This window comes from Odontesthes bonariensis, chromosome 13, assembly GCF_027942865.1.
Source record: "Odontesthes bonariensis isolate fOdoBon6 chromosome 13, fOdoBon6.hap1, whole genome shotgun sequence".
NCBI lineage: Eukaryota > Metazoa > Chordata > Actinopteri > Atheriniformes > Atherinopsidae > Odontesthes > Odontesthes bonariensis.
In genome coordinates this window covers 1043642-1067042 of record NC_134518.1, presented here as the reverse complement: position 1 = coordinate 1067042, position 23401 = coordinate 1043642, and the positions used below count along the sequence as shown (strand labels likewise).

The window sequence follows — 23401 nt, the reverse complement described above, 5'->3', positions numbered from 1 at the left end:
TAGGAAGCCTCTTGCTGTCAGGCAACGGCGCCAACCACCACAACACTGTGCAGCCCAATGTTTCAATATGTCATTTCATATTCAAAGTGAAATCCACAAAAAATGGCAGTGCCAAAATTGTCCATCGTAAAAATTAGAATATTTTTTTAAGTAAAAACTAAATCTGACTTATGCGAGCTCCAGTTAATCTAAATTACAATTTGAGTGTCAATTTATTCATTCATTATCATGTACTATGTGAGGGGTCAGCATATTTGAACAGTAAAATTGACATGTATATATTTTGTCTTCAAATAATTAACAAACAAGCCATGTCATTGTGGGGTATTGTAAGTAGAAATTTGTCTGAAATAACTGACTAAAAGGGGTCTGAAAAATGTCCAAATGTGCTGTAAATGTTTTGCGTATTCCATATAACATTTAAAAGTTCAAAAGTTTGGAATAACCTTTTTAGTAAGTAGTCATTTGAAATTTCAGAGATAAATTATTACTGCTAATTATATGTAAACAAAGCCTATGTGACGATGGTGGAATGACCTACCGAGCGCTACCAGAACACAGCGTCCCTGAATATCTTCAAGAAACTCTTGAAGACCCAGCTCTTCAGAGAGCATCTCCTATCCTAGCACTGAGCTTGTGCTTCCCTGCCCCCTCTACTGCACTTTATATTTCTGTACTTCCCTGGACTCTATCTCTACACTGGGTCTGACTGAGTCTGCCTTGTGGTTTCCTTCTACGTAGCTTGTTGTTAGCTTTGATGTTAGCTGTAATGTTATATCCTCATTTGTAAGTCGCTTGGATAAAAGCATCTGCTAAATGCATTAACATAAACATTTTTTTAAATATTGAAACCCTGAATAATCAGATTAAAAGATCTGTTAGCAAAAGCTAAATCAAAAACATACTCCAAGCTGGCTCCATGTCATAAGTCAAGATATAAAATAAACATTTGAAAGGTATTTGTCTATCAGTGGACTTATTTATTAATCCAATAGTTATTTCAAACCAAACACAGCAGTCCATTGTTGTTATTGTAAGGTTACCTATAGCCCTCTGTAGCCACTTTGGTCTATTGTTGAAGTAAATAAAGATGTAATATGCCGGGATGCCTGTGAGGGAAATGGCAAATCCAATTCCTGTGTTGAAAGGGTCCGAGTACAGAGACATGAAGACCATGAAGAAACATGTAAGGCAGAACACCACTGGAATGAAGAGTGGGACCTGTGGATAAGACAAGCAGTGTAAGGCAAATGAAGAATTAGCTCAAAGTTCAGTTCACACAGACTAAAAATCAAGTTCATAGTCCAGATTAATTTCTCACTTTTTTCTCAGTTCCCCTCAGTTATCCTTAGATTATACATAGTTACAGTATTTGAAACATATTGCTGTGCAATGCAGATCACAGAAACATGGATACTGTGGCCATCTGAGGAGATGCATGGACATCTCTGCATTTATTAATTGTGTTACTCACAAAAAGGAAAGTGTTTTAACAGAAAATATATATTTTTAAGTGCATATCCTGCTGTATTTGAGTGCACATTCAATTCAATTCAGTTTTATTTGTATAGCGCCAAATTACAACAAATTTCATCTCAAGGCACTATACAGGCAATAATACAGTCCAATTCAAGCCAATTAGAGTCCAATTTACTCAGTGGGGTTACATGGCTGTAAAAATCAGATTACAGGCTAAATTACAATAAGACTGAGTTATTAAATTCATGTATACTCCTTAATCGGACAAGAAATTGGACCGGATCGGGTTACTCACGATCAGATTCAGACCCCGAGATAACTGGGTTGAAAGTCACTCTAAACCTGCTTGTAGACGCTGAAGCACGTGGTGAATTGGACTTTGCGTTCTGCGCATGCTCAAGATTTTTTCCCGGGGTCATGAACCGGAAGTCAAAGGAGACGATATTACTGTTGTTGTCAAAAATACAAGTTGATGGTTTAGAAGAGAGTATTTCTGTTGTTAGCTGAGAGAGATCAACTGGGCAGAAGCCGTCTAAATACAAATCAGGATCTAAAGATACTTCTAAAGCTGCTGTACATGAACAATTCCAGGTTCCTCTTCAGCACTGTAGCCAGGCTGACAAAGAGCTCTGTTGAGCCAGGTATTCCTTTAACTCTCAGCAGTGATGAGCAGCTTTAGAAGTATCTTTAGAACCTGATTTGTTTTCAGACGGCTTCTGTCCAGTTGATCTCCCTGAACTAACAACAGCAATAGTCTCTTCTAAACCATCAACTCCTCACGATTCAGGACTCATGATTCAGGACTCATGGTTCAGGACTCATGATTCAGGACTCATGATTCAGGACTCATGGTTCAGGACTCGTGATTCAGGACTCATGGTTCAGGACTCATGGTTCAGGACTCATGGTTCAGGACTCATGATTCAGGACTCATGGTTCCGGACTCATGGTTCAGGACTCGTGATTCAGAACTCATGATTCAGGACTCATGATTCAGGACTCATGATTCAGGACTCATGATTCAGGACTCATGGTTCAGGACTCGTGATTCAGAACTCATGATTCAGGACTCATGGTTCAGGACTCGTGATTCAGGACTCATGGTTCAGGACTCATGATTCAGGACTCATGATTCAGGACTCATGGTTCAGGACTCGTGATTCAGAACTCATGATTCAGGACTCGTGATTCAGAACTCATGATTCAGGACTCGTGATTCAGAACTCATGATTCAGGACTCATGATACAGGACTCATGGTTCAGGACTCATGGTTCAGGACTCATGGTTCAGGACTCATGGTTCAGGACTCGTGATTCAGAACTCATGATTCAGGACTCATGATACAGGACTCATGATTCAGGACTCATGGTTCAGGACTCGTGATTCAGAACTCATGATTCAGGACTCATGATACAGGACTCATGATTCAGGACTCGTGATTCAGGACTCATGGTTCAGGACTCATGGTTCAGGACTCATGATTCAGGACTCATGATTCACGACTCATGATTCACGACTCTTGATTTAGGACTCTTGATTCAGGACTCATGATTCAGGACTCATGGTTCAGGACTCGTGGTTCAGGACTCATGGTTCAGGATTCATGGTTCAGGACTCATGGTTCAGGACTCATGGTTCAGGACTCATGGTTCAGGACTCATGATTCAGGACTCATGGTTCAGGACTCATGGTTCAGGACTCATGATTCAGGACTCATAATTCAGGACTCATGGTTCAGGACTCATGGTTCAGGACTCATGGTTCAGCATTCATGGTTCAGGACTCATGGTTCAGGACTCATGGTTCAGGACTCATGATTCACGACTCTTGATTTAGGACTCTTGATTCAGAACTCATGATTCAGGACTCATGGTTCAGGACTCATGATTCAGGACTCATGGTCCAGGACTCATGGTTCAGGACTCATGATTCAGGACTCATGGTTCAGGACTCATGATTCAGGACTCATGATTCAGGACTCATGGTTCAGGACTCATGGTTCAGGACTCATGGTTCAGGATTCATGATTCAGGACTCATGGTTCAGGACTCATGATTCAGGACTCATGATTCAGGACTCATGATTCAGGACTCATGGTTCAGGACTCATGGTTCAGGACTCATGATTCAGGACTCATGGTTCAGGACTCATGGTTCAGGACTCATGGTTCAGGACTCTTGATTCAGGATCATGGTTTAGGACTCATGATTCAGGACTCATGATTCACGACTCTTGATTTAGGACTCTTGATTCAGAACTCATGATTCAGGACTCATGGTTCAGGACTCATGATTCAGGACTCATGATTCATGACTCTTGATTTAGGACTCTTGATTCAGGACTCATGGTTCAGGGCTCATGGTTCAGGACTCATGATTCAGGACTCATGGTTCAGGACTCATGGTTCAGGACTCATGATTCAGGACTCATGATTCAGGACTCATGGTTCAGGACTCATGATTCAGGACTCATGGTTCAGGACTCATGGTTCAGGACTCATGATTCAGGACTCATGGTTCAGGACTCATGGTTCAGGACTCATGATTCAGGATTCATGGTTCAGGACTCATGGTTCAGGACTCATGGTTCAGGACTCATGGTTCAGGACTCATGATTCAGGACTCATGATTCAGGACTCATGGTTCAGGATTCATGGTTCAGGACTCATGATTCAGGACTCTTGATTCAGGACTCATGGTTCAGGACTCATGGTTCAGGACTCTTGATTCAGGATCATGGTTCAGGACTCATGATTCAGGACTCATGATTCACGACTCTTGATTTAGGACTCTTGATTCAGGATCATGGTTCAGGACTCATGATTCAGGACTCATGGTTCAGGACTCATGGTTCAGGATTCATGATTCAGGACTCATGGTTCAGGACTCATGGTTCAGTACTCGTGATTCAGGACTCATGGTTCAGGACTCGTGATTCAGGACTCATGGTTCAGGACTCGTGATTCAGGACTCATGGTTCAGGACTCGTGATTCAGGGCTCATGGTTCAGGACTCATGGTTCAGGACTCATGATTCAGGACTCGTGATTCAGGGCTCATGGTTCAGGACTCATGGTTCAGGACTCATGGTTCAGGACTCATGGTTCAGGACTCGTGATTCAGGACTCGCAGTTCACAGCTCACAGCTCACTCGCTCTCTCTCCCTCCCGGCTTTATCATTCAAGAGTAAAAAGTTCTGTGCAAGCCACTGCTTTATGTCCGAGACGCAGTCCAGAAGCTTGGAGAAAGCAGAGCCTAATCCCCATACAGAGACCTTCAGGGTGGAATTGGGTGACAAATTCACATTATTCCTTGAGCAATTAACACAATTCACAAATAAAAATAAATATGAACAAGCTGGATATATAAAAGGTGAGTGACATTTTTGTAAGGTATACTCCAACTTGGATCCAGGTAAGGTTTGGTATAGCTGGTACAATTGTTGAGGCACTAACCTTAAAGGGGCGGGGAAGATCAGGTTTGGTATATCGGAGGTAGATAAGTCCCAAGACCACCACACCGATGAAAAGCCATCGCATGAAGCTCATGAAGTTCAACAGACTGTGAATGTCCCCCACAAACAGCTGGAGCATGGTCATAGGGTACTGCACGCACGCACACACACACACACACACACACACACACACACACACACACAGGTTGTGTTTCTATCATTTAAGCTGACACCCAAATCCAAACCCAAAACTAACTTTAACCAAGATTCCTCTCAGAAATGTGTGGTTCCCATAATCATAGCATGTAAGCAGATTCATGTTCCTACATGGTATAATGAACAAATATAGTCTCCTCACATTTTTTTCCAAATTGCTCCCTGGTGCGTGGTTACCATGATCTACTATTTCTATATGTGAAAGAAGTTGCTCATAAACCAAAGCAACTACTTTATAGTTTTAGTGGTCAGAATTCAGTGGTCAGCAGTTTATGAGCTACAAAACCAGAGTCTAAAGATTTTAAGTTTAAAGGTGCTGATATTATCTATTATTATATAGTCCAAAGTATCTTCCACTAAGGACAATAGCTAACATGTAGTATTGTAGAAATCCAAAGTTTTCAATCAATATTTATTTATGACTTGTCTCAGTAAGTTACTGTGCAGTGCAGTTAGTGTTGTTCCTATCAGAGGAGACTAACCAGTATGAGGACGGCAGCCAGTGGAGTGTGTCTGCGCACGTGGATCATAGACAGGACTTCAGGAAGCTGTCCTTCACGTGAAGCTACGTAGTACATTCTGGTGAACACACACGTACAGATGCAGAGAAATGAAAACAGCGGGACATTGTGGTAATATTGAATATTCAGATAATTTACTGAACATCTAAATTTACATCTGCTATGAGAACTGATTAGAAGTTCTTCATGTGAATATTTTCAAAGTCTCTTGTAGCTTAGTTTTGGAAAGTTTTTCTTTTTGCTTTTTTTTAATCTGGTGTTTATCTAAGGATCATCTATCCATTTTTCAAAACCTGCTTTTTGTTTGCTTGTTTTTTTTAGCAAATCATGCACAGGCATTTCAAAGGTGGCATATTATGGAAAAATCTCTTTTTGCTGCACTTGGGAGCATATCTTACGGTGTCTGAAGACAATGTTGCCCCTCTCAAAATGGCAATCAGTCAGAAGAGGTTGGCTTTTTGGAATAATTGCTTTAAAGCACATAGATGTCTGGAAATATGAAGCTAGCTGGAAAGCTAGAACTGCTTACTATTCAGCATTGATAGAAGAAAATAGTTATCAGGCCCCTCTCTGTGGAACCAGCTGCCAGTTTGGGAGGCAGAGCCTTCAGTTATCAGGCCCCTCTCTGTGGAACCAGCTGCCAGTTTGGGAGGCAGAGCCTTCAGTTATCAGGCCCCTCTCTGTGGAACCAGCTGCCAGTTTGGGAGGCAGAGCCTTCAGTTATTAGGCCCCTCTCTGTGGGACCAGCTGCCAGTTTGGGAGGCAGAGCCTTCAGTTATCAGGCCCCTCTCTGTGGAACCAGCTGCCAGTTTGGGAGGCAGAGCTTTCAGTTATCGGGCCCCTCTCTGTGGAACCAGCTGCCAGTTTAGGAGGCAGAGCTTTCAGTTATCAGGCCCCACTCTGTGGAACCAGCTGCCAGTTTGGGAGGCAGAGCTTTCAGTTATCAGGCCCCTCTCTGTGGAACCAGCTGCCAGTTTGGGAGGCAGAGCCTTCAGTTATCAGGCCCCTCTCTGTGGAACCAGCTGCCAGTTTGGGAGGCAGAACCTTCAGTTATCAGGCCCCTCTCTGTGGAACCAGCTGCCAGTTTGGGAGGCAGAGCCTTCAGTTATCAGGCTCCTCTCTGTGGAACCAGCTGCCAGTTTGGGAGGCAGAGCCTTCAGTTATCAGGCCCCTCTCTGTGGAACCAGCTGCCAGTTTGGGAGGCAGAGCCTTCAGTTATCAGGCCCCTCTCTGTGGAACCAGCTGCCAGTTTGGGAGGCAGAGCCTTCAGTTATCAGCAGGCCCGCCGCTCCACATACGCAGAGTACGCAGAGCGCGTAGGGCCCCAAGTACCTGGTGGGGGCCCCCAAAATGAAGGTTGTTAAAAAAATTTCATGATAGTTATTATATTATTACATTAAAGAAATTATACAAATTAGAACAGGCCCAGCGTTTTTCTTAATTGTGTGCCCTTTTACTCGATTCGGGCAAATTAGATGTGTTTACCTTATCTAAACCCCCCCTTCCTGAATGGTACAGTCTTCAAAGTTACCGCATCGGAGGTGGTGGAGCATCCTCCTACCTGACGTTTTCCGAGTTATGCCCGTTAACAGTGAAGAAGATTTAGAATGTCAAGTAAAAGGCCACATGATTCTGGCGCTGACAAAAGAAAGAAAAGAAAACGGAGAGACGACGCTCGTGCATCCCTTGCTGGTAAGTTCGTGTTTTTGGTGTAATTGTTTTGCTAACCTATCGTTCAGTGATATGCTACCAGCTAACCTCAGCTAACGTCAGCAACCTAGGATTGGTTAGCGATTGGATTTGACGAAAAGTTTGGAGTTATGAACAAAATCTACTAAATGCTGGCGACCGTGTGTAGAGTTTGTGTAAAGTACAGCACTGTCACACGCTGAGTGGCGTAGCAGGCCGCCAACAGGTGTGACGGGAATGATTGACATCTACCCATCATTCCCCTAAAAATCGAGAAAGGTTAACAAGACAAACGCCGTAATGGCATCATAAAGAAGTTATATTAGTGGCGCGGAAAAACGGAGGAAGAAAAACGGCCTGAGGACAAAGGTAAGGCATGTGTTGGGTGATGTGGGCTGGATAGCTGGAGGTGGGACGTTTTTTGTGTTTATTTGTCCTGCTAGCTAGTCTCGGATAAATGTTATGTAGCTGGCTGGGATTTGTTCGTTATAAACTTGGCTTCAGTGTTTGCCTCATGAAAGTTTACTTATATAAGATAAGTATGTCACACGTGAATGAACAGTCAGTCCTGCCATGGGAATGACTGACTGACTCCGGTTTATTCAGATTCTAGCAGGGAGGGAGGCATGTTGTTGTCCTGCTCTGTCATTGCTCAGTGGAAGTTGTCTCTCAGGTATTTGACACGGTTTTGGCATTACTTAGGATTCATTTACTAAGTTTGGTGTGTTATTTATAGGCCTCTAATTAGAAGTGTTCTACTGTTAGTTTTTTAAGTGATATACAAATATTAGGCATCCTGTTGATTATTTTAGAATATTGTGGCAGTGGATCATTTTTCTTAGTTTTATCACTTTAACTAGTACAATGTGTAGATAAATGCAGAAACTTCTTAAAAGTGACAACTTCCAAAACTATTTTATTCCTCTGGCCATCAGGATGTACAACAGCTTTAAGTGATGGCGCTTCTGTATTTCACTGGTCACTTTAGATTTCACTTTGGTCTTATTTCACTGGTCACTTTAGATTTTTAAACTGTTTTTTTAAATAGTTTTTTAAATTCTTAGATTGTTTTTAAAGTGTTTATAATTGTATAAACATTTTTTATTGCTTTATGTCTTGCTACTGGATGTTTGAATTTCCTTCGGGATCAATAAAGTATCTATCTACTTTGTAATTGGGTACAATCTTTAAAGGGACGCTGTACATTACAGTTTAATATTTTAAAAAAACTCAAAATCTTTTATTTATTGTTTTCTTTGTATTATATATTCTTATTAGTTTAACTTGCCTGAGTGGTTCAACTTAAGATGTTTAATTTAAACTCTAGCCTGTTTTGCTCATAAAGTGTAATAGATCTTAGTGTTCCATCTAAATGGTTAGGAATCTCTTCATTGTAGTTTGACAAACTAGCGGCCCCCAAACGGTATCTTGCTTAGGGCCCCCACAAAACAGCCCTGGTTATCAGGCCCCTCTCTGTGGAACCAGCTGCCAGTTTGGCTTCAGGAAGCAGACACCCTTTCCACTTTTAAGATAAGGCTTAAAACCTTCTTTTCTAATAAAGCTTATAGTTAGGGATGGCTCAGGTGATCCTAAAACATCCCATAGTTAAGCTGCTATAGGCCCAGACTGCTGGGGGGCTTCATCTATCACACCTTTCCTCTGCTCTCTTTACTTTCCATGTACATATGACATTATTGTTGTCTCGTGTTTCTCTTTCTCAACAGGTTTCCCTTGTCTGGTGTTATGGGATTTGTTATTCCCTGTTTTCTTTCCTCTCAAACCCCAGCCTTTGGTGGATGGCCACCTTTCCTGGTTCTGGTTGCTGCCAGAGGTTTCGTTCTTTTAAAAGGCAGTTTTTTCTTTCCACAATTGCCTCGCTCTGGACGGGAGATTGATGCCCGATTGGATCGAAGTGATCTTTTTAAATTGGCTCTGTATGTATGAATTAGGCTATTTGACTTAAATTGGATCGTATCTTTGAAATGCCCTGAGATGACATTTGTTGTGATTTGGCACTATATAAATAAAATTTAATTGAATTCAGTTCAATTAAAAAGGTCGCTCCACCTCCACTGCTAAGCCCCGCCCACTCACATCCCCCTTGCTGGACGGATGATGCCAGCTTCTGGTTTGATGACTGAGGAGCATGCATCTTCCATCCAGCAGCAGCCTCAGAGGATATCAGAGCCCAGTGGATAAACTCTATCTGAGGCTAATGTTCCAGCAGAGTTATGGATGAACTCTATCTGAGGCTAATTAATTTCAATGCAGCGCTCGGCGGCGCTAGACATGTTCCAAGATGGCGGTCTGTTGACGCCACCGTTCCAAAGGCTGTTGCGTTCATTGGCCATTCTACTCTCTATTTCTATGGATGAACTCTATCTGAGGCTAATGTTCCAGCAGAGTTAGCTAAAGACTGTGGATGAACTCTATCTGAGGCTAACGTTCCAGCAGAGTTAGCTAAAGACTGTGGATGAACTCTATCTGAGGCTAATGTTCCAGCAGAGTTAGCTAAAGACTGTGGATAAACTCTATCTGAGGCTAACGTTCCAGCAGAGTTAGCTAAAGACTGTGGATGAACTCTATCTGAGGCTAATGTTCCAGCAGAGTTAGCTAAAGACTGTGGATGTGCAGCTGCCACTTTTCATCCCACTGTTTTAACAACTTGGTCCAGTTCAACGCTGGACTGAAGAACTGAGCCACAGAGAGGGATCAGTTCCAACTCTCAGAGCCTGAACTTCAGAGCAGGAAAATGGAAGCATCTGAGAAATAACTCCTCCTGGTTTATTTATGGAGCTATTTTCTCCTTTAGCAGCAGCTAATGCTAACAGCTTAGCTAATGAAGATGGCGTACACTTACACCAACTTCTAACTTACTTTTTGAAAGATTAACATTATTACAACATTGCTTTTGAGCACTTGCTAAGTCTCCTCCCTTACAAACAGACTCTTAACAGACCGCTGTGAAAACAAGGCTGGGACAAAAGCCCCTGTGCTTAAACCAACGGGTGCTTTGACCAAAGCCTGTCTCATACATCTTAATAAGACCTCATAAATTGCTTGAAATAACATAAAAGGGAATACAAAGGCATAATATGTCATCTTTGAATTAAACGCCAGCAGCTCAAGGGACATAACACTTTTATTCCATCGTCAATATTCAATAGGTCATCACCTGAATAGTACTTTCTTCAGACCTTCATAGTTGAAAGATGTTGAAATGTTTACTACACTTCAAAATGAAATGTATCCAGTGTGTATTGTAGATGTGAGACATGCAACCAAGGCAGAAGACTGTGTACCTTGACAAAGCAAACAGGCAGCCGTTCATGGAGCCGTAGCAGGACAAGGCGACAAACACTGGAACTGCCACTGAAAAGTTCCCAAGAAGCCTCTCTGCAAATGTCTGAGAACATGAAAGAACAAAGTAGATTATTCGCTGCTTCATTGACTAAATGAGTCAACACATATGGGGGGTGAAAAGTTATTCAATTCAATTTAATTCATTTCAATAATACTTTATTAATACCTGATAAAAAAAATATATAGGGTATTAATAATATAATATCAAGGGTCCAAGCCTGTCCATTTTCTCATCCACTGATCACACACTTCCCATGATGATCCAGGGAAAAAATGGTTTCTCTCTTTAACATTTTTCCCCATTTTGTTCCTGCTCTGCATCAAGATATTTCCTCTTTTAACTCCTTTTTATGTGAGATGCCAGTTACCAGCAGAAGTCCTGAGCAGAAACTCAGAAATCTGAGTTTTCATAGAAGAAATTTTGGAACCATCATATTGTTTCCCTGGAGTTTGAGGATTTTAATAAAACTAAGCACTGACATGTAAAATAAGTTAAATTAAATCTTATTTTTCAAAATTGAAGCAAATTAGTAACAGCAACCATGATATCATCATGAGTCGTCCTTGAGTCATATCCTTCAGTTGTAGCAGAGTTCAGATGATAGGTACACATGGATAAAACTGTTAATACAATTCAATTCAAATTCAAATTCAATTCAAAAATACTTTATTTGTCCCAGAGGGAAATTAAATGTTGATGTAGCTCAATTAAATCAAGGAGTTCTTATAGATGCTGATGGCTGTGGGCAGGAAAGATTTCCTGTAGCGGTCCATTTTGCATCCAAACTGAAGAAGCCTTTGACTGAAGAGACTCTGTTTTCCGATAACAGTCTCATGGAGAGGATGTTCAGGGTTGTCCATAATTCTCTTGATTTTATGCAAAATCCTTCTTTGCATTATTGTCTCCAGAGGTTCCACAGTCGTCCCCAGAACAGAACCAGCCTTCTTTATCAGGTTGTTGAGTCTTTTTAGGTCCCTGGTTCTGATGCTGCTGCCCCAACAGATGACGCAAGAGGAAATGACGCTCTCAACAACAGACTTGTAGAAGATCTGCAACATCTTGTTGCAAACCTTGAAGGACCTTAGCTTCCTCAAGAAGTACAGTCTGCTCTGTCCTTTCTTGTAGATTGCTTCACTGTTGTGTCTCCAGTCCAGTCTGTTGTCCACATGAACACCAAGGTATTTATATTCCTCAACCACCTCCACTTCTTCTCCCATGATGGAAACGGGGTTCGATCTGACCCTGTTTCTCCTGAAATCTACAATCATCTCCTTTGTTTTGTTAACATTCAAGATGAGATGATTGTTCCCACACCATGCCACAAAGCGGTCCACCAGCTCTCTGTACTCAGCTTCTTGTCCATCTCTGATACACCCGACAACTGCAGAGTCATCTGAATATTTCTGTAGATGACAGGAGTCTGACTTGTACTGGAAGTCTGAAGTGTACAGAGTGAAAAGGAATGGTGAGAGTACAGTCCCCTGTGGTGCTCCTGTGCTGCTGATCACCTGGTTAGACACACAATTCTTCAGTCTGACAAACTGTGGTCTGTTTGTCAGGTAGTCATTAATCCAGGTGATTGTTGAGGCCTCCACCTGAGTCTTCTGGAGTTTCAGACGAAGCAGATCAGGCTGGATTGTGTTAAATGCACTGGAGAAATCAAAGAACATGATCCTCACAGTGCTGCCTGCTTTGTCCAGATGACAGTGGGTTTGTTGAAGCAGGTGTATGATAGCGTCTTCAACTCCAACTCCATGGCGATAAGCAAACTGCAGGGGGTCCTGATATGTGCTGGTTTGCTTACACAGGTGGGTCAACAGGAGTCTCTCCAGGACCTTCATGATGTGGGATGTCAGGGCAACAGGTCTGTAGTCATTGATGTCTGAAGGGTGAGTTTTCTTTGGTACCGGAGCCAGACAGGATGTCTTCCACAACAGTGGTACCTTCTCTTGGGTCAAGCTAAGGTTGAAAAGGTGTTGCAGAATCCCACAGAGCTGCTCTGCACAGGCCTTCAGGACTCGGGGCTGACACCATCTGGACCTGTAGCCTTGTTCCGGTTCAGTCTCTCCAACTGCCTCTTCACCTGACTTCTAGAAACAGAAAAGTGGGAGGGGGAGGCAAAGGGGACAGCAGCATCTCCTGATTGGGTTGAAGACAAACTAGTGGAAGCAGAAGAATCCATGACTGAGGTGGAGGTGGAGATGTTACAGGAAAGCTGTGGGTCAGAGGAGGGTGGGATGTCTCTTTGGCTGGGAACAGGAGGGGAGGATGGTGAGCTTGTTCCTGAACTGAACCTGTCGAAGAATGTGTTCAGCTCATTTGCTCTGTCCAGACTTCCATCCATCCGATCCTCCCTCTGCTTGAGGCCTGTGATCTTCTTCATTCCTGACCACACATCTCTGATATTGTTCCTCTGCAGTTTACTCTCAAGCTTCTTTCTATACACCTCCTTGCTCTCTCTCTCTAATAGGCTCCATCCATCCATTTTCTACACCTATTTAATCTTGGTCAGGGTCATGTGGGCCCTATCCCAACTGCCATTGGACAAGAAACTCTTGAAGACCCAAGTCTTCAGAGAGGATCTCCTATCCTGCACTGACCCTGTACTTCCCTACCCCTACCCTACCCTCTACTGCACTCTATCTTTCTGTACTTCCCTACCCCTACCCTACCCTCTACTGCACTATCTTTCTGTACTTCCCTACCCCTACCCTACCCTCTACTGCACTCTATCTTTCTGTACTTCCCTACCCCTACCCTACCCTCTACTGCACTATCTTTCTGTACTTCCCTACCCCTACCCTACCCTCTACTGCACTATCTTTCTGTACTTCCCTACCCCTACCCTACCCTCTACTGCACTCTATCTTTCTGTACTTCCCTACCCCTACCCTACCCTCTACTGCACTTATCTTTCTGTACTTCCCTACCCCTACCCTACCCTCTACTGCACTCTATCTTTTGGAATGGAATGGAATGGAATGATGGTATTTATGTTTATGAAGTTTGATCTGGTAATTATGGATTATTTATTTTGTTGTTGGACTGTCTTGCTTGGGCCGCTCTGTTTGGCCTACTGTGTGACGTGTCTAATTGGATTTGGAATGACGTTTCATAAAAGCGCCTCGCTCAAGTGGCCAGCTGGGAGCGGAAGAGGCAAACAGTCTTTCAACCGTGTTTGTAGAAACCTCCGAAATAGAGCCCTTTTTGTTTGTATACTTTGAGTTAATGAAACCTTTTAATTTGGTTTGAATGTGAACAAATAAAATAAGACTTTATTTTTCTACAACGCGCGTTGGACGAAGTTTTATCCGCTCAGAAGAGGCAGCTGCGAAGCTGCCCCTACATAAGTTGAAAGACTGCTTCAAACTTCGGATGTTGACGGACAAAGATTCGCTTCTTATTTGGATTACTGGAAGACTTTCTGTGGATTATCCTGCATCGTCTCAGTGTCGTGAGTAACCTGGAACATTATTTGATCGACAGACCAGGTGAGCTCAGTCACTTTTTACGAGAGACTTTGTTTGGAGCTGTTTGGAAGGACAATAGGCGAGGCCTACATTGGTGCCACGGATTGCACTTCTGATGAAGATTTGAAACGTGGATTACTGTGATTTGTTTTCTTCGCCTTGAACACTTTTTTTCGTTTGGTAAAATTATGGACAGTGCAATGAACTGCTTTTTGTGACAGTCTGACGCTTTGTGGAAGTATTAAAATCGAAATAGCCCTGCTCGGGTTACTGTTTTGACGCGTGCTGAGGAACTTTGAATGCGCGTGTAATACTTGAACCTTTAAATTTCGACGTGCTTGGACTGTGTAAGAATACGCACTTGATTTGATAGAGGCCTACGCTGTTGATATGTCTGACATGGAGGCCCACACGGAGCCCACTAACTTCGACATGACCATTTCTGATGAAGGCCAGGTGCCGGTTACTGAATCGGAGACACAACCGGAGACTGAGCCTTCGTTTAAAGGGCTGAGTGCAATGCGGCGAGGCAAACTTGGCCATTGCACTCGCAAAATGAATGACATGAAAAAAATTATGAATGAACATGCTGATGTTGCTGTTGTGAAAACTGAGTTGCTTGGTTTTAAGATCATACTTAATGATTTTAATGTGTGTCATGAGTCTGTGCAAGCACTGTTGTCTGATGACATGAGAGAGAATGAGAACCTTGATTGGTACGAACCCAGGGTAGCCAAATTCTATACATTCATTACTGACACAGACGCTTGGGTAGCACAACATGAAGTAGCCCCACAGTTAACACAACATGAAGTACACCCACAGTTACCACAGCATGACGTAGATTTACGATTAACACAACACGACGTAGATCCACAAACACTAGTTGGCCCGAATGACAGTGCCTCAAGGGTGTCAAGACGTAGTTCACGTTCATCACGTACATCCAAGACCTCCAAGTCCTATGTGTCTGCTACCAAAGCTGAATTAGCAGCAGACAGAGCAGAATTGCTAGAAAGGGCAAAGACTCTAAAGGAGAAACACACCTTGCAAAAAGAGAAACAAGACTTGCAAGCTAAGATGGAAGCCCTGCAATTAAAAGAAGACCTGGCTGTTAAAGATGCAAAATTAAAGGTCCTAAATGCATTTGAACTTGGCGAGGAAATATAACCTACATTTAAACAGGAAGATGGTATGAATTCTTACCTGGATGAATACCTGGAAACGCAACAACCCCAACCTACTGAAACCATGGCAACTGAAGACAGCAGAGTAGACTCAGTGCTTTTACCACCTCACTTTGCTGAATTAGGAGCTGTATCAAAAACACCTCTACAGACAGCCATACGAGCACTTCAGATTTCAGCAGCACCAACACCCAGACCACCACCAACAATAACAACTAAAAATGACAACTACAACAATACCAATGACAACAGCAAACCCACTAAGCAAACATGTTACCTCCAGACCTATTGCCAGTAAGAAAGTCAGCCAACAGATGGGAGGACAGATCACTCCTGCAGGGGGTGCATCCAGCCCCATGAACATATCAGCACAATCAGACATGACAAACCTGCTTGTGTCTGTAGTGTCGCAGACTTCTCTTCCTAAAAAAGAGGTTCCTGTCTTCAGTGGTGACCCGTTAGAATACCAGTTGTTCACGCAAGCTTTCAGACACAATATTGAAGACAAGACTGACAGTTATGAAGACAGACTGTACTTCCTGGATCAGTTTACGGCAGGGCAGCCTAAGCAACTCGTGAGAAGCTGTCTACATATGGATGCTGCAGCTGGTTATAGGGAAGCAAAGCGCCTGCTCAAACATCACTTCGGTGACGAATTTAAAATTACAACGGCATACATGCAGAAAGCCTTGGATTGGGCCGCAATTCGTCCAGATGACGCAGAGGAGCTGAACAGCTATGCACTCTATCTGAGAAGCTGTAACAACACCGCACAAACATTCCAGTACATGTCAGAGCTTGATTTACCATCCAACATGAAACTGATTGTAACAAAACTTCCATACAAACTCCGAGAGAGATGGCGATCTGCTGTGTGCAACCACATGGAGCAGACTAAGCAGAGACCCAAGTTCCACGACCTAGTCAAATTCTTTGAAAGGGAAGTCCGGATCATGCAAGACCCAGTGTTTGGCAATATTCAAGATGTGACTAAAAATCCAAAACCCAGACATGTGGCAACAGACACATGCCATACGAAGTCTGGAAGCAAGAAAACTTTTGCTACCACAGTGTCCCCAGTCACAACTTCTACAGATGCCAACACACAGAATTCTGACACCAACACAAACAAGAAAGACGCATTTGCAAAACCTTGCATGTACTGCCAGGGAAACCACACCATGGAATCTTGCAGACGGATAGCTAAAATTCCCCACGACCAGAAGGTGGAGTTTCTGAAGAGAAATGGGCTTTGTTTTGGGTGCTTGATTAAAGGGCATCTCAGCAAGACATGCAAAAACCGCCTGACATGTCACTCATGCGCAAAGAAACACCCCACGATCTTGCACTTTACAAACAACCCACCAGATGGTGCTACGCAGAATGCAACAGTCACTTCTGTGACCAAGAAAGATGGCAGCAATGGTACCGGGTCAGTCCCAGTGAGCCTGACATCTACAGGCCAAATAGACCACAAACTGCCGATCGTACCTGTGAAAGTAAAAACATCTAAGGGCAGTCACATCATACAAACCTACGCCTTCCTCGATTCCGGAAGTTCTGCAACATTCTGCACCGAGGCACTCATGGAACAGCTGTCGGTGAGGGGAAGAAAAACAGAATTTTTATTACGAACCATGAACCAGGAAAAGCCTGTGCAAACATACAGTGTGACAGGACTGGAAGTCTGCAGTCTCGATGGTGACCAGGTCCTAGCGCTTCCCGAGGTCTTCACACAATGCACCATTCCTGTAAAAAGAGAGAACATCCCATGTGAGGATGATGTGAAGCAGTGGACCTATCTACACGACATCCACTTCAAGTCCCTCATAGCAGACGTCAGTCTGTTGATTGGGGTGAATGTTCCCAAGGCCCTGGAACCCCTGAGGGTGATCAGCAGTCAAGTCGAGGGGCCGTATGCTGTCTTAACACGCCTAGGATGGATCATAAATGGACCACTGGGCATTAGCTCACCTGTAGACCACCATGGCCGACCACTGGTCACATCCAACCGAATATCAGTGGCTCACCTGGAAGAACTCTGGGTTCAGCAGTACAATCAGGATTACCCAGAATTGGCCTACGAAGAGAAATCAGAACACTCCTTCGAGGACAAAAGATTTCTTGAAATCATGAATGAGTCCGTGACGAAACGAGATGGTCACTACGAGTTGCGACTGCCATTCCGCAGAGATGATGTCTGTCTACCAAACAATAAGAAGATGGCCGAACAAAGAGCTCTGGGTCTTAAGAAGAAATTGGAAAGAGATTCAATGTTTAAGAAGGACTATGTCAGCTTCATGAATGATGTTCTCAAGAATGGACATGCTGAGATGGTACCTGAAGAACAGCTCCACCGGAACGATGGAAGACTCTGGTACATCCCTCATCACGAGGTCTATCACAAGCAGAAAAGGTCTATCCGTGTGGTTTTCGACTGTACTTCCTCCTTCCAAGGCACATCCTTGAACTCTGAGCTATTGCAAGGCCCCGATCTTACGAACACCATGCTGGGTGTACTACTTCGATTCAGACAGGAATCAGTGGCCATGATGGGGGACATTGAAGGAATGTTCCACCAAGTAAAGATTCCGGAAGATGATGTGGACTTTCTGAGATTCTTATGGTGGCCAGATGGCGACACTGAACAACCACTTAGAGAATACCGAATGATAGTGCATATGTTCGGTGCAGTTTCATCCCCAAGCTGTGCAAACTTTGCCCTTCGACAGACAGCTGAGGATAACAAAGACAAGGCTGACACTCCAGTCCTCAACACCATCCTGCATAACTTTTATGTAGATGATTGTTTGAAATCAGTGGCCAATGAAAAGCAAGCCATCACTCTGGTCCAGAACCTGAAGGCAGTTTGCGCAACTGGTGGATTCAAGCTCACCAAATGGGCCAGCAACAGCCGTTCAGTCCTCGCATCACTACCTCACGAGGAACGGGCCAAAGAGCTCAAGAACATCGACTTGGAAAAGGACAAACTTCCAGCTGAACGTGCTCTCGGCATGAGATGGGACATCGAGTCAGATATGTTCTTCTTTAACATCACTTTGAAAGAAAAACCGCATAGCAGAAGGGGAATCCTGTCAGTGCTGAACTCCATCTATGATCCCCTGGGATTCTTATCGCCCGTCATGCTGTCTGGAAAGATGATTCTCCAAGAGCTCTGCAAGTTGAACTATGGATGGGACGAGGATATCCCAACAGCACTTGCATCAAAGTGGAAGGAATGGCTGAAGGACCTTGAGGTACTCTCAAGCTTCAAAATTGAACGATGCTACAAGCCAGCAGGATTTGAAGTCACAGATGCCCAATTACACCACTTCTGCGACGCCAGTGAGAGCGGCTACGGGACAGTGAGTTACCTGCGACTGACCAGTAGAGGTAGACCTCCGGAGATTGCCTTTCTGATGGGGAAAGCAAGAGTGGCTCCATTGAAGGTGATCACAATACCCCGATTGGAACTTGCATCAGCAGTGTTGGCTGCTCGGATGGACAGAATGCTGAGGAATGAGCTAGAGCTCAGGATGTCAGACTCTGTATTCTGGACTGATAGCACTTCTGTTCTGAAATACATCATGAGTGACACACAGAGATTCAAAACATGCGTGGCAAACAGAGTGACACTCATTCGCAATCAGACAGAGAAATCTCAATGGCGTCACATACGAACTGCCTTGAACCCAGCAGACAAGGCATCCAGAGGGATGCGAGCTGAGACCTTACTGGCAGCTACAAATTGGATCAAAGGCCCTGACTTCCTGACCCAATCTGAAAGTGCTTGGCCAAAACTCTCGACTGAACCTCTGGAACTCTCTGAGAATGACCCTGAGGTAAAGAAAACTGCCGTGACTCTTGCCACAACAGTCCAGCAGCAGAGCCCCCTTACCTGCTTCATAGAGCACTTTTCATCATGACCAAAACTGATCAGAGCTACAGCTTGGCTTCTAAAGTTCAAGAAACATCTGAGGCTGAAGAGCCAGACCAGCGTCTCATTGAAAATGTCAATAAAACCAGATCCTGCAGACCAACAGCTCTCAGTGCAAGAGCTCAAAGATGCTGAAATGTCACTTTTAGCCCATGTTCAACATCAATCCTTCAGAGATGAAGTGTGTGCGCTATAGAAGGGCCAAACTGTGAAGAGAGACAGTAAGCTCTATAAGCTAGACCCTGTTCTCCAAGAAGGAATTTTAAGAGTGGGTGGCAGACTGAGTAGGCTGGCCATGCCGGAAGAAGTCAAACATCCAGCCATTCTGCCTCATGACCACCACTTATCAAGAATACTTCTGAGTTATGTCCACAACTCAGCCAGACACTGTGGAAAAAATCAAATACTCTCAGAACTACGAACCAAATACTGGATCCCTAAAGCAAATGCTGCTGCAAGGAGAATAACGGACGACTGCATACTCTGCAGAAGGTGGCATAGCAGAGCCATCAACCAGAAAATAGCAGACCTGCCCTCTGTAAGAATAACCCCAGACTTACCCCCATTCACTCACACAGGCCTGGACTACTTCGGACCTATTGAAGTCAAGTATGGTCGTAGCACAGTGAAGAGATACGGAGCATTATTTACCTGTCTTGTCAGCAGAGCCATACACTTGGAGATGTCCTACACCCTAGACACAGATTCCTGCATTTCAGTCATCCGCAGATTCATCTGTAGACGTGGCCAGGTCAAGGAGATCCTCAGTGATAACGGAACCAACTTTGTGGGAGCCGAAAGGGAGCTCAGGGAAGCCCTTACTCACATGAACCTCAGTAAGATACAGAACGCAATGCACGAGAAGGGAATCAAATGGACCTTCAACCCACCATACGGCTCACATCATGGAGGTGCGTGGGAGCGTCTCATATGCATCATCAAGAAAACCCTGTACTCTGTCACGAAAGAACAAACCATGACTGACGAATGTCTTCACACTGCTCTCTGCGAAGTGGAAGCCATTCTCAATGCACGTCCAATCACTGCATCATCTGGAGATCCGAAAGATCCTGAACCTCTTACACCCAACCACATACTGCTCCTTAAAGGAAATCCTATCCTTCCACCAGGACTCTTTAACAAGCAGGACTGTTACTCCAGGAGAAGATGGAAGCAGGTCCAGTACCTATCAGATCTCTTCTGGAAAAGATGGACGCGAGAATACCTTTCCCTTATGCAAGAGAGACAGTAGTGGAATGAAGTGAAGAGAAACATTAAACCTGGTGACCTGGTACTGATCATTGATGAAACTGCGCCACGCAACTCCTGGCCTATGGGCTTGATCACAGAGACATTCCCTGACACCAACGGACATGTACGTCGTGTCAAGGTCAAGACCCAAACTGGCACCCTTGAAAGGCCTATCACGAGACTTTGCCTCCTCAAAGATATGGCCTGACTGACTTGACCTGACAGAACACATACAGTGCACAGTGAAAATGAGTACACCCCTGTTGAAAAGTAACATTTTGAACAATATTTTAATACACACACAAGTTATTCCCAAAACGTGCATAGAGTAAGTTTAATACAACATCTGTTCAGCTTACAACAGAAAAGAAAGGTCAATAATATAACTTAAATGACATATTTGTCCATTTTTGTGAAATTATGCTGGTGCAAAAGTGAGTACACCCCTATGTTAAACTCCCTGAGAATGGGCCGTGTTGGCCCGAAATGTCATGAAATGAAAAGGCATTAAAAGGGAGGTCATCGTTGTGCGTTTCATCCTTGCCTTACATTGAAATTTTACATTTTGAGTCTGCACCAGGCTAAAAGAGACGTGTGTGAGATTTGACTGAAATCCTATGGAGAGTATCATGATCTGCTTCAGTAGTCACAGTACATGTTGACAAGCATGTTTCTTTTGGTGAAATTCAGCTTCCTACTGTTGATGGCATCCATACAGCCCCAAACCATGTCACTCCCACTACTATGCTTGACTTTAAGCATGGGGCACTTTTCTTTGTACAAATCACTTTTTACCACCACACAGGCTTGACACCATCGAAAGCAAATTTGTTTATCATTGTCTCATCAGAGACAAACAAACTAAGAATATGGATTGCTAGAACCATGTCCTGTGATCTGATGACACCAAGATGAACAAATTTGCTTTAGATGGTGTCAAGCCTGTGTGGTGGTAAAAAGTGATTTGTACAAAGAAAAGTGCCCCATGCTTAAAGTCAAGCATAGTAGTGGGAGTGACATGGTTTGGGGCTGTATGGATGCCATCAACAGTAGGAAGCTGAATTTCACCAAAAGAAACATGCTTGTCAACATGTACTGTGACTACTGAAGCAGATCATGATACTCTCCATAGGATTTCAGTCAAATCTCACACACGTCTCTTTTAGCCTGGTGCAGACTCAAAATGTAAAATTTCAATGTAAGGCAAGGATGAAACGCACAACGATGACCTCCCTTTTAATGCCTTTTCATTTCATGACATTTCGGGCCAACACGGCCCATTCTCAGGGAGTTTAACATAGGGGTGTACTCACTTTTGCACCAGCATAATTTCACAAAAATGGACAAATATGTCATTTAAGTTATATTATTGACCTTTCTTTTCTGTTGTAAGCTCAACAGATGTTGTATTAAACTTACTCTATGCACGTTTTGGGAATAACTTGTGTGTGTATTAAAATATTGTTCAAAATGTTACTTTTCAACAGGGGTGTACTCATTTTCACTGTGCACTGTAGAACACGCATCACAGTACATATAGGACACATGACACTTTACTAACCACACAATAGTGCACTGAATGAAAGTGTGTGTGTGTGTGTGCGTGTGCGTATGCGTATGGTTGCGTGTGCGTGTTTTTGTGTGTGTTGATATGAATGTGGAAAGCATTGCTGAATTCTTTGAAATTTTGGGAAATATGAAGGAAAATTGAATTTTGAATGTGGAATTAATATGAAAATTGACTTTTGAGTTTGACATTTGACATTTGATGCTTGAATAATGGACTATGAAATAAGCATACAAGGACTATTTGTTTGAATTACTCTTTTGAATCTCAAGGATTTTTTTTTTTTGGACCATTTTTCTCCAAAGGATACATTTTTGGATACTATGGAAGGACTTTTCTGTTGAATCATGAGAGACTTTTGCGCTATGTGCTCATGCAGAACTTGAATGCTTCTGGACTTCTGAATTTGAAATGAATGGCTCCTTATGAATATGTATTGAATTGCCACGTTGTGCTCAATTAGGGGCCGGAATGTTGGAGCCATTTTGCCTATTTTGTGTTTGATAAACTTTTTGACTTATTATTTGTATATTTTGGTTATGGAATGATGGTATTTATGTTTATGAAGTTTGATCTGGTAATTATTATTATTTTATTATTTACCTTTATTTAACCAGGCAAGCAATTAAGAACAAAAATTCTTATTTTCAATAGCAGCCTGAACGAGCAGAGGCTCGATAAAGGGAAGGGGGAGGAGGAGCTAACAGTTAAAAGAATAGGGTTATATAAAATACACAACAAAAGAAATCAATAAAAATAATAAAATAATAATAATAATTATGGATTATTTATTTTGTTGTTGGACTGTCTTGCTTGGGCCGCTCTGTTTGGCCTACTGTGTGACGTGTCTAATTGGATTTGGAATGACGTTTCATAAAAGCGCCTCGCTCAGGTGGCCAGCTGGGAGCGGAAGAGGCAAACAGTCTTTCAACCGTGTTTGTAGAAACCTCCGAAATAGAGCCCTTTTTGTTTGTATACTTTGAGTTAATGAAACCTTTTAATTTGGTTTGAATGTGAACAAATAAAATAAGACTTTATTTTGGACGTTGGACAAAGTTTTATCCGCTCAGAAGAGGCAGCTGCGAAGCTGCCCCTACACCATGCCTTCTTCCATCCACACATTTTCTGGGATAATGCATCACAATGGTAGATGTGGGTCTACCCTTACGTATCTGTAATGATGATTTGTGATGATGATCAAAAAGGGAAATAGCTATGAAACTAAAAACTTTCAAATAATGTATTGACTGAGATCTCTGGTTCATGA

General features: G+C 43.1%; 1 protein-coding gene across 1 annotated transcript in view; it reads right to left on the bottom strand.

The window, feature by feature from the left end:
• slc7a11 (solute carrier family 7 member 11) overlaps nucleotides 1-23401 on the bottom strand; it is a 45736-nt gene that overhangs the window by 1018 nt on the left and 21317 nt on the right. Inside the window, exons 8-11 of the mRNA XM_075480795.1 lie at nucleotides 10661-10764; nucleotides 5631-5727; nucleotides 4934-5083; nucleotides 1044-1221 (exon numbers count right to left, since the gene is read on the bottom strand). Coding sequence (XP_075336910.1) covers nucleotides 1044-1221; nucleotides 4934-5083; nucleotides 5631-5727; nucleotides 10661-10764 — 529 coding nt within the window. The remainder of the gene's footprint in view (nucleotides 1-1043; nucleotides 1222-4933; nucleotides 5084-5630; nucleotides 5728-10660; nucleotides 10765-23401) is intronic.